This window comes from Pelophylax lessonae (assembly GCF_965119305.1).
Source record: "Pelophylax lessonae genome assembly, chromosome: 1".
In the NCBI taxonomy this organism is placed as follows: Eukaryota; Metazoa; Chordata; class Amphibia; order Anura; family Ranidae; genus Pelophylax; species Pelophylax lessonae.
The window spans coordinates 361962763-361974966 of record NC_138768.1 but is presented as its reverse complement, the minus strand read 5'-3'; the positions used below and the strand labels follow the sequence as shown (position 1 = coordinate 361974966).

Below are 12204 nucleotides of genomic sequence, written 5' to 3'. Positions count from 1 at the left end.
CGACCAAGAAAAGGTCTGGCCGCTTCTTCGGCTACCATCTCCAGATGGATCAGACAGACTGACTGGAAAACCCATAATTTGCTTTTCTTGACAACTTTTACTCTCATTGATCATATTATTCCCTACTTGTGCTATACCTTTCACTAACATCTGTCTCAAATCACCTACATCTGGCCTAATTAACCAACATCTGGCTAAATATCTAATAAAAAGAATTTGCAATGCTTATCTGGTTTAATAGACCCACAATTCAGCAATGCAAGATAAGTGACAATAGAGGCTCTACTGAATAGCCCAGGTAATGTATTCAGCAGACATTAACCTGTTGCAGTTGTTTTGTAGTTTTGTATATTGAGAATAATTTTGCTATAAAGCAAAAATCTTCTGATTGTAGCATGTTTAAAGCGTAGTGAACTCCAACATGGGCTGAGTTATTGGCAATTGCAATGTGTTTGAATGCCTGGCCCTTTTGCATTATATGCTTATTACCTATGTTCCAGTTTAGACATAGGTTGCAAACTTTGTTTGCCTTGTATATATGCTATGCCTGGCAGAATAGGTTGGTATCATATAAATTAGGAGCAGTACCAACAGAAATTTAGACGCTACCATACCAATAAATATTGCAAAAGAGATTTAATCAACTCTGTTTATGTTTATATAGGGGAAGTTGAAGATCCTGACACGGAGAAATGTGTGTCATGTGCAGAAGGATGTCGAGAGTGTTCTTCAGGTGGGTTTCTATATAAACTGACCAAAGTGTACCCACTGCAGGCACAGAATAGTTCGGAACAAGGGGAAGCTGTGGCCTATATTAATTGTTTATAGAATAATTAAAAAATCTTTTTAAATATACTTGTAATTATACAAAAGCAAAGTTCCAATACAATACAAATCACAGGAGTGATCCTGAGTGAGTAGTGCCGATGTAAGCAGGTCAAACATAATCTATTTATTTGGTAAAGGCTGCATGTCCAGAAGTCTATTTAAGTACTTCTGATTGAGACAGGTGTGTGCTGCAGTGTGGAGAAACTGAAATATCAGTGAGCTATTTTCTTGTAAGATTGTTTTTGGTAGAATATGACCTAACTATAGGAATGGACATGGCTATCAAAAACTTATGGCTAAACAAGGATCTCAGTTTTACCTTGGATCTCAAACTTCACCTTGCCCCTTGCATCCAATGCTTACTGTTTCCTTCCTACAATCCCATTTCCTCTGTGAAAGTGCAGGGAGTTAAAGAAAATATTCTTGTTTTCTGTTTTAGCTATGTCACATGATGCATTAAAGTGGTTGTAAAGTCATATCTAATACATTGTTTTAACCTCTCTATGTTTGGTCCATATTAGGTGCAGTGTGTGTGTGTGTGTTTTTTTAACCACTTCGGACCGGAAGGTTTTTTCACCCTAGTGACCAGGCCATTTTTTGCGATAAGGCCCTGTGTTACTTTAACTGACAAATGCGTGTTCGTGCAACCCTGTATCCAATTAAAATGCATTTCTTTTTTTTCCCACAAATAGAGCTTTCTTTTGGTGATATTTGATTACCTCTGCCATTTTTATTTTTTGCGCTGTAAACAAAAAAGAGCAACGATTAAAAAAAAAAAAAAAAAAAACAATATTTTTACTTTCTGCTATAAAACACAGCCAATAAAAAATGGTTAAAAATCCAATTTTGTTTTATCAATTTGGGCCAATATATATTCTGCTACATATTTTGGTAAACAAAAATCCCAATAAGTGTATATTGATTGGTTTGCGCAAAAGTTATAGTGTCTGCAAACTATGGGATATTTTTATGGATTTTTTTTTTTTACCAGTAATGGTGGTGATCAGCGATCTTTAGCGGGACTGCAACATTGCGGCGGACAAATCGGATATCTAATTGACACTTTTGACACTTTTAGGGGACCAGTGACATCAATACAGTGATCAGTGTTAAAAAAATGCACTGCTACTGTACTAATGACACTGGCAGGGAAGGGGTTAACATCAGGGGTGATCAAAAGGTTAAATGTGTCCCTAGGGGGTTCTTACTAACTGTGGGGGGGTTGCACTGATTGGGGGAAGACAGAGGTCTGTGTTCCTGCTTAGTAGGAACACAAGATTTCCATCTTGTCCCCTTGCAGAATGGCGATTAGCCTGGTTTACATAGGCAGACCACCATTCTGCCTCTCCTGGGGATAATCACGGGTGGCCTGTGGACATTGGGTCTGCCAGACCCGCTGATTGGCATCCCCTCTAGCAAATCGCGGGGCGATCGCGCCTCAAGCAGCGTGAACGCGCCATCTACTGGCTATTGAACGAAACTAGGTACAGGTAAGTCATTTCGCACAATAGAGCCACACTGCCACAGTAAATACACAGCGGGCGGTCGGCAAGTAGTTCATTACATGTCTAAGTATCTTTTTGCACAGTGCTGCTGTGCAGTTAGGTGGTCTCCCTCTGCTCTCCCTCTGCACTCCTTCTTGATCTAAGCCAGTACAGAGGGAGGAGCTCAGATTCCCTTTAACAAAGACGAGGGGAGGAGCAGCTACAGGTGAATAGGAGCTCAATGAAAGCAGGAGGGGAGGGGCATGGAGAAGATCAGCTTCACACCACAGACTACGGAAATGACAGGGAGGGGGAGATACAGTCACCCTAAAGGCACAACAGGATGATGGAGGAACATAGACTGACCAGGCTATCATGCATCAGCAGCCATGATTAGCGTGGTCAGTTTACAGAGGGGAGCACAGGAACAGGCAGGATCAATCAGTTTATGTAAAACATGGAAACGGACAAATGACACTGCAAAAGCATTATGCCATATATCACGCCTTAAAAGAACAGGAGCATGTTTACTTTTTTTAGGGTTACAACCACTTTAACTATGGAGGCACAGTTTGATCTGGTGTTATGTACTCTTATTCATGAGCTCTAGATCCTATGTTCAAATCCCAGCACTCTGTGTGTGGAGTTTGTATATTCTTACTTTGAATGCAAGGGTTTCCTAAAAATATAATTGTAGGTTAATTGAATCTTTCCAAATTGGCCATAGATTGTGTAGTAGGGACATAATGACATAACATACATGTATGTTTGGAGACTGGCAAAATGATGTACTCTGTGAATACAGAATGTTTGTGCTGTATAAATTCCAGAATTAAAGTATCTTCGAAGAAAATTTTCAGGTACAAATGGAAACAGGCTGATTCTCAGCATACCAGTTCACCTAAAGTTCCTACCAGTTCACCTAAAGATCATACCGGTTCACCTAAATTCATGATGAGGTATTAATAATCTATTAAGACTGTTGCATTTATTGAGGAAGATGCCTGAACTAATATTACCTTATCATGAAGTAGTGATATCACTAGTCCCTATTGGTCTGATGCTGATCATTGGCCTATTTAACAAAATATTAGTCTATGATGTTTCAATAACTAATCACCTAGGTTCATCTGATCTCATATTTGTATCTACTGTACAAAATAATCTGTCAGCACTGAGCAAATCTTTCAGGAACATGCACTGGTATTTTGTCTAAACCTTTATTTCATGTAGCAAACACATTTCTGACCTATTAAGAGCAGATAAAGTCAGTGTCAGCCTGTTCACAACCTTCATTAACTTAGATGAATAAATCAAGTTAGACGAGCAAGGCGACATTTATACATAGGGCTTTGAGCCATAACAATCATTCGTAAATCATTTTAATTTGGTTGATGCCTAGTAGCTGAGAACAGATAAACTGTGATACATTCATTTATTACACACAATAAGCATCAGGCACTGGCCTTCACCCGTCCTACACATCCAAGTGATTAACAGGTACATTTATTATAAACCCTAGGAAAGTGTAAATGGAACTGAAATGAAATGGTCAGTTAATGTCAGTAAATGTATTTTATAGTAAACCTTCAGTACATAGCTGCAATAGATACACATTCTTCCATGTTTTATCTCTTTCAAATTATTGCACATATATGAAAATACCAATTGAACCTGCCAGAATCTTGTGTGCTTGCAACTTCCTGTAGTGAGCTGACAAAGCAGCTTTTGCTGCCCTGAACTCCAAAACAGTGTTGTCAGGCCTGAGTTCTCTTTTGCTGGACTAAAAACTTTTCTACCTTCCCTTACCATCATTGGGTAAGGATGATGTATTTTGTAGTCCAGCAGGGGAGAACCCAGGAAAGGCTGATACCACTGCTTTTGGTAAATGTACAGCTGTGGCCAAAAGTTTTGCGAATGACACAAATTTAATTTTAATAAGTCTACTGCCTCAGTTTTTATAATGACAATTTGCATATACTCCAGAATAGGGATAGCTGAACAGTTTGCCTGCATGAGTTCACTAGCATGAGTTTGGGCCAAATTTCCTCCCAACGAACACCCTGCAATGCACTGAGCACTGCACAGTGCATTCTGTGCCCTGATCGGGCAAAGCTTTGCCCGATCAGGGTGCAGTGTAAGCTGATTGTTAAGGAGCAGGGCCGGAAAGCCAGCCGCAACATCCTTAACAACCGATGAGACATCAGCTGTCAATTTGTTTTCCCGCTGAACAATAAAAAAGTACCAGTATAAAAATAAAGAAAATATGGCCTGAGGGCCCCCTAGTCCATACCAGACCCTTTGGATCTGGAATAGTTTTGGACCGGAACCCAATGCCAACATTTTAAAAAACTGCATGGGGTACCCCCAAAATCTGTACCAGACCCTTATACAGGCATTCAGCCTAGGAGGTCAGGAAAGGGAGCGAGCGCCCCTCCCCCCCATCTTGTTCCATACCAGGCCACGTGCCCTCAACTTAGGGGACTGGGTGCTTTGGGGCAGAGGGGGCTCCTAGAAAAAACAATTGTTTTAAAAAATATATATATTGATACATGTCCAAAGGGCAGTACCCAGACCCACATACCCCTTTAATGGTCAATTACTTGCATATAAGCCTTAAAAATGGGCACTTTTGATTTTTCCTGTTCAGCTCCCATAGACTTCAATAGGGTTTGCTGTTCGGGATAGAACATTTTCCGTGTTCGGGAGTTCTGCTGCAAATTGAACAGGGGAGTGGTCTGCCAATGTCTACTCCAGAATGTTATGAAGAGTGATCAAATGAATTGCAATTATCTGCAAAGTCCCTCTTTGCCATGAAATCTACCTTAATCACATTAAAAAACATTTCCACTGCATTTATGAAGGACGCTTCAGGGCACCCAAGGGAGTGCAGCAAGCGCCAGGACTATCTCCTACAGTTGATTCAGCTGCAAGATCGGGGCACCACCAGTTAGGAGCTTGCTCAGGAATGGCAACAGACAGGTGTGAGTGCATCTGCACGTACAGTGAGGCGAAAACTTTTGGAGGATGGGCTGGTGTCAAGAAGGGCAGCAAAGAAGCCACTTCTCTCTAGGTAAAACGCTAGGGACAGACTGATATTCTGCACAAGGTACAGGGATGGGACTGCTGAGGACTGGGGTAAAGTAATTTTCTCTGATGAATCACCTTTCAAATTAATTGGGGCATCTGGAAAAAACCTTGTCTGAATAAGAAAAGGTGAGCGCTAACCTCAGTCCTGTGTCATGCCAACAGTAAAGCATCCTGAGACTGTTTATGTGTGGGGTTGCTTCTCAGCCAAGGAAGTGGGCTCACTCACAATTTTGCTAAGAACACAGCCATGAATAAAGAATGGTACAAAAACATTCTCTGAGAGAAACTTCTCCAAACCAAAGAACAGTTTGGTGACGAACAATGCCTTATCCAGCATTATGGAGCGACTTGCCATAAGGCAAAAGTGATAATTAGGTGGCTTGGGGAGCATCTAAACTTTGTGTCCCTGGCCAGGAAACTCCCCAGACCTTAATCCCATTGAGAACTTGCGATCATTCCTCAAGAGGCGGGTAAACAAAAAAAAACCCACACATTCTGACAAACTCTAAGCATTGATTATGTAAGAATGGGCTACCATCAGTCAGAATGTGGCCCAGAAGTTGATTGACAGAATGCCAGGGCGATTTGCAGAGGTCTTGAAAAAGAAGGGTCAACACTGCAAATATTGGAAGCGCTCTAAGTGTAGACAGTTTAATAATACATAAGAAGCAATGTGTGTAGTAACTCACAAGACATAAGTGAAAGTCAGGCTGTGTAACATCATCAGATCTTTAAAGCATCCTCTGGGGGGAGGGAGGTGGTGATGTCCAATCCAAAGCGCCGTCCGTGGCTGAGTAGATGTTTAATGGGAGGAAATAAAGCCGGCAGCCTCCCGCCTCAGTGTACGATGAGCGGTCAGATGGAAGTGACCGACGGCTGCAAGGTTCCGTGGATGGATGGACGCTCTCCCGTCACCAGGGGTGATGAGTTCAAACAGCAAAGGAACGGCAGGCACGACGCGTTTCTGAGCATGCGCGGGGTCGATGTACCCGGCGCGCTCTTTCCTCAGGTGCTCAGAGAGCGTCCATCCATCCACGGAACCTTGCAGCCGTCGGTCACTTCCATCTGACCGCTCATCGTACACTGAGGCGGGAGGCTGCCGGCTTTATTTCCTCCCATTAAACATCTACTCAGCCACGGACGGCGCTTTGGATTGGACATCACCACCTCCCTCCCCCCAGAGGATGCTTTAAAGATCTGATGATGTTACACAGCCTGACTTTCACTTATGTCTTGTGAGTTACTACACACATTGCTTCTTATGTATTATTAAACTGTCTACACTTAGAGCGCTTCTCCTTTTTGTTTTTTTGCTCTAACAGAATCTCCTCTTGGTCTGTGGAAGAGCGGCTCAGTGTTTATGGACTACTCCTTTCTGACTACACGTCGATCCCATACAATACAGTAAATTTATTCCATCAGCTTTATTTAGTGTTTTGCTTTTGTCCTTTTCCCTCCCCCTCCCCCCCCCTCCCCCTTCTCCTTGCTTTTTTAATTGACTCATCATACCCATCCCCTGTGTTGGAGGTTTTTAGCGCTCTGGTTTCACATATATAACACTGCAAATATTGACTGACTGACAGGGGCGTAACTACAGGGGTTGCAGGGGTTGCAATCGCTACCGGGCCCCATGCTCCAGGGGGCCCGGTAGCAAACCAGTGGGTGAACTTCTAGGATCTCAAAGGTCACACTTGCGACCGGGCCCTGGCATTTCACCACTGTGGGGAGGCCCCAAGATTGCAGGAAGGGGGCCCACTGCAGAACTTGTGAAAGGATCCTGATGCGGGACCATAATAAAAGGCCATGCAATGAGATTAAAGAGCCCCAGGATTAGTGGGAAGAGCCCCGGGCTTGAAGGGAAGGGCCCCGGCCAGGGGTCTGGGGGGCCCTTCATGGTTTCTTGCATCGGGGCCCTGAAGGTTCTAGTTACGCCTCTGCTGACTGAGTAATATCTGACAAAAACATTTAAATACATAGAGGCAGCAGACATTATAAAAAGTAAAAATTTGTGTCATTCTCAAAATGTTTGGCCACAGCTGTACGTATTTGCAGCAATTTTAAGGAGACAGAATTTGGAGAAAAAAGGTTTGCAGAGATATACTGAATATATTTTTCCCCCAGACATACAGTATACTTTAATTGACACAAAACTTTGCGACACATTTTCCTTACATGATGTGCTATGTTGTTATTTTAGATGATACTGAACTCTGCACTTCCTGCATACGTGGATATTATATGTAAGTGTTACTTTTATTATTATATGTTATATGGTTTTCTCATTTTAAATGTATTCGGTGTGTAGAGCCTCTATTACTTACTTTGCTCAAGTCCTTCCATTTCTTTTAGCAGCAAAGATAAGATATTACTTGCGGGCAGAAAGGTATTTTTCTATACCAGGCAGCTGGAATTATTTGTAGACAAGTGAATGAAACATGAACCAGCCAATAACGTGTAAAGAATATAACAGCCCTCTCTGCTCTGTTTGCAAGAGCTGTATTTTTCTTTTTTTCTTACTGCAGGTTTATAAAATGCTAAATAAAACGTTAAAGCCCATCCCCACTCAGCACTTTTTCTTTTTAATTTTAGTAAGAATGGGGAAGGGTTAGAACTTTATTGAAGTTTTTACTGAAATATGGGTTCCTATTATGAAGATTTTTACTTACATTCATCACTCAGACAGCATGTTGGAAATTGTGCACAGATTAAAGTTGTATCCCCTCCGGCACCATACAAAAAAGAAATATTTTTTATTGTTGTCACACTTGTGAATGCACCCTGCCCACAATTACCTGCGAGAACCCCACTGGGGTTTCCACAATTATCTGCGATAATATAGGCAGCCCCATTGAAAGCATAGGGAACCTGTCAGCTCTCACAGCTCGTTGCGTCCACTTGCATGTAATCGTTTCTGCTGCCATCACATGCGAGTGATCAGCCCTGGACACAGACTGCCTGCATCCAGGGCTGATCACTTGCATGCAATCTCTACTTGAGAGATTAAATGCGATTGGGCACAATTATCTGTTAGAGCTGGCAGCCTTAGCTGTAACAGCCAGCAGCTGGCAGCCTCCCATTGCCTCCCAGCCTGATGGGGCTGCCTACTCGCAGATAATTGCAGGAACCCCAGCCAGTGTAAATGCACCCTAATAATTTCCGTTCACTTCCTAGTTTTTCTTGACACGTCTGTCATGTAGTTTTATCATGTAGACAAGAAGTGAAGTGAACTCCCCCAGCAGAGATATGGACAACAAGTAAAAAACTCAACTGTGTTTCTTACCTTATTACCGCAAACCAAAACTAAAATAAAAAAGGATTGGCAGGAGTTGTTTGTACATTAAAGGTGGAAGTCCAGTCAAATATCTATACTTAAACCTGCTCCCGCCCCCATTCTAAGCCTATTCTATCCACCCAGTAAAGGAAAGCTGTCTATACTTGCCTATTCTGAGGGTGCTCTGGTCTGGTCAATGGTCAGCACCCAGCGTTGGCCTCTTCTTCACTAAAGCTGGCCGCTGGAGAGATTATGTGACCAGATTGGAGTGCCCTCAGCATAGGTAAACATATACATGTTTTCTTTACAGGGTAGTTAGAATAGGCTTAGAATGTGGGTAGGAGTAGGTTTAAGAATAGTTTGGATTTGACTGGACTTCCACTTCAATGGGGAATTCCAGGTAATATGAAAATTAGCCCCTGCAGTGGGTGCCTCTTCACACTGAAATGGTTACTTGCTTGTTTTGTCCAGAGGTAAATGAATAAGTAGAATTACTTATCTCTCATTTCTTCTGCTCTGGCACTCTGTGAGCAGCTTTGGGGACCAGCCATGAAGAGGATGTGTGCAGTGTGTGTGTGGCACATGGACCCCCAAGTTAAAGGGGGGAAGAGGAGTGGTAGGGAATAGGATTATTCTATCCTATTTTGTCAGCAGTGCTGGATCCACTGCTGATTTCCTCCTGTCATTGAAGTTGCTTCTGCCTGGGAGCTGGGGGTGGCACTGTGTGGAGCTGGTCCTGTAATACCTCGCTCACAGGAATCCTGTCAATGAGATAATGAGAAACAGGATTGGCCGTGCCTAGCACAGTGTCCTATGTGAATGGGATGGAGGAAGCTCAATCTGCTCCACCTCCAGTCCAATTCCCGCTGTGTCTGCCCTGCCCCATACTCCACCCCTGACATGCACACACTACATATGAAAGAGCTTGGTGTGAATGTGGCAGATTTGCAGACATACTGAACACCCGCCCCCCCCCCCTCCCATTGACATTTGCAGCTGTTCCTTCCTTTGCTGTTCTAAAGGCTCATTCACATGTGCAGTCAATTCTGCCAATCCACACTCAAATTACTTTTTAGAGGAGTTTGACAAGTGATGAGGAGGCAATATGTTTCATTTTTTTAAATGATCCTTTGTCCTGAGGTTTATGTGTATCTGTAAACGTGAACTTGTGGCATAGTGATTAGGAGTATTTTGTGGGTACAATGACTGTGGTATATGTCTAGAGTGTATACAGGGAATAGGCTCATGTTCTGTTTAATCATCCCCCTTTAGGCTATTCCTACTGTTAAGCGCAACCTGACCATGACCACCATTTTCCACGGCATGCTATGCTTGCCATTGGACTTGTTTTCTGTTTTTTTCATAATTTTCTTTCCTAATCCTGGTCATACTATTTTTGACTATTTTATTGTAAAGCTGGGTAGATTTCTTGTTATGGGGATTATTCATTTTTACATATTGTTTATGTTTCTAAATATTATATCTCTTAGTTTCTAAGAGGAGTTTCTGTCATATTTCAGGTTGTCAGGAAAAATATGCTCTGTCAGTACATTTCCGTGTTTTGTCAGTATAATAAAAATTGTGGGGGGTTGGAAACCTTGTCAGGAAGAAGCTGAGTGGGAGCCGAATGGCCATGCAAGGCAATTAACCCCACAAACTCCTGAAATCTTCATTTTACCATGTAACCAGTGGGTGCTGTCCAAAGTCACTGAAAATCACACACAATTTTTGCCACAATGTGCTGCACTTTTTTTCTCTAGCAGGGGGGCTCAACTTATGATTTTGCACACAGGCCCTGTCCTGCTGCCCCAATATAAGCATTGCACGTGCGATCATTATAATCAATCCAGTTGTTGTTAGATACCTATATCTTACAATCTTAGCAGCACTGGCAAACAAACTGGTCCAGATGACATCTTGCAGATCGTAGAAAACTTTAATCCAAAACTTGTGTACATTGTAAATCATAACCATAAAGACATATAAAAAGAAAAGAGGGGCTGTCAAGGATGACCACCAGATGTATATCCAAAACTGTAAAATTCTCATCTTTTATACATAATCATTAAAAATATCTAACAAAATTGTATAAAAGAATACAATAAAAACAAATCAATGGATGCTTGTTTCTTGGATGACTACTCGTTTCGCGGAATATCCACTTCTTTAGGACTAGTTCCTCTACCCCTAGACAGAATGAGCACTTATCCCTTACAGTGCAGAGGAAAAGCCCATTGCAAAGGTTAACTTTTATTTCCCATAGAGTTCCATCTCATTGATTTTATAATGAAAGGTATTTATCAAGCATTAGAATTATACAGTTCTCTAGCACAATTCAGGCGTCTTCTTATTTAGTAACTTAATTGCTGCAATATTTGAACGTTTGTGATGGTCGTAAACAGAGATGACAATTTTGCAGACAATTGCAATTGATTTATTAAAATGTTTATAACAGCTTTTTTTTTTTTTTTTATATGGACCAGAGACAGACCTAATACGTGTTTAAGGGCATATCCTATGCTGGTGCACTGATTCATTTACATAGCAGTGATGTATTTGAGTCAAGTCGTGATCTTACTATAAAATTATCTCATAATCTGGCTCAAAGCTTTTGTTTTACACAGCTCTGCTGTGTGAGTTGAAAAATCTTCCTCAATGCCCATGAGAGTTAGATATTAAAAGGAGCATTTCTTTTAGATATGTACAATGCAAAGGCATTTATTTATTGTGGAAGCTACTGTATATGTAGTGTCCAACATTGTACAATATGTTACACATGTCCTAAATTGTATGATACGATTAAAGCAGTATTACACCTAAAAGCATACATTTATTTTATTGCAACTTACCAATTCTTAGATGTGATGGCTGTATTAGATTCCTTTTTTAGACTTTCTTTCTTCTATTTTCATTTGGTGACATAGCCAGCTAGTCTGTTGTTTTTAAAAAGCACAAGCTCTCCAGCAGAGTATATCAGTTTACATGGATGAGACAAACAACTTAACACTGACAGGTGTGATTAACATAATCAACTTTTATTTATTCATGCAAAACCTCTATCCCAGAAGGAAAAAAACTGTTGCTGTGACTGATTATAAAGTCTGAGCTGGAGTTTGGCTTCAATTTGTTTAGTGTATTTAAATCTGCTAATACATTTAACACTACCCTCCCCCAAACAGGCAATGCTGTTGTCTACCGTGCCTCCTGTTCTCATTCATTCAGAGTAGTGTCTCACTCAGGGCCGGCGCTACCTCTAGGCAAGGAAGGTGCCGGCCTAGAGCGCAAATCAGTCAGGGCGCCGTCCCCCCCAGAGAGAAGGACTGCTGGGTGTCGGCTGCTGTGTGTGGGCTGTCGTTGCTCTTTCCTGGGACACATGGCTCCTGGCCTCATCGCTGCTTCTTCAAAACTCTGCCAGAATTGTGTGTTGCTAGGTACTAGAGGCAGGGTTTGGTGGTGTGGCTCACCAATTGGCGGGGGCTGTGAGTGATGGGGCGGAGAGCTGGCAGAGGTGATCCGAGTTTTGCTACCTTG

At 41.9% G+C, this 12204-nt stretch overlaps 1 protein-coding gene across 1 annotated transcript in view; it reads left to right on the top strand.

Moving 5' to 3' along the window:
* PCSK5 (proprotein convertase subtilisin/kexin type 5) overlaps window positions 1–12204 on the top strand; it is a 684033-nt gene that overhangs the window by 593043 nt on the left and 78786 nt on the right. Inside the window, exons 24-25 of the mRNA XM_082244075.1 lie at window positions 665–733; window positions 7600–7642. Of these exons, the coding sequence (XP_082100201.1) occupies window positions 665–733; window positions 7600–7642 (112 nt within the window). The remainder of the gene's footprint in view (window positions 1–664; window positions 734–7599; window positions 7643–12204) is intronic.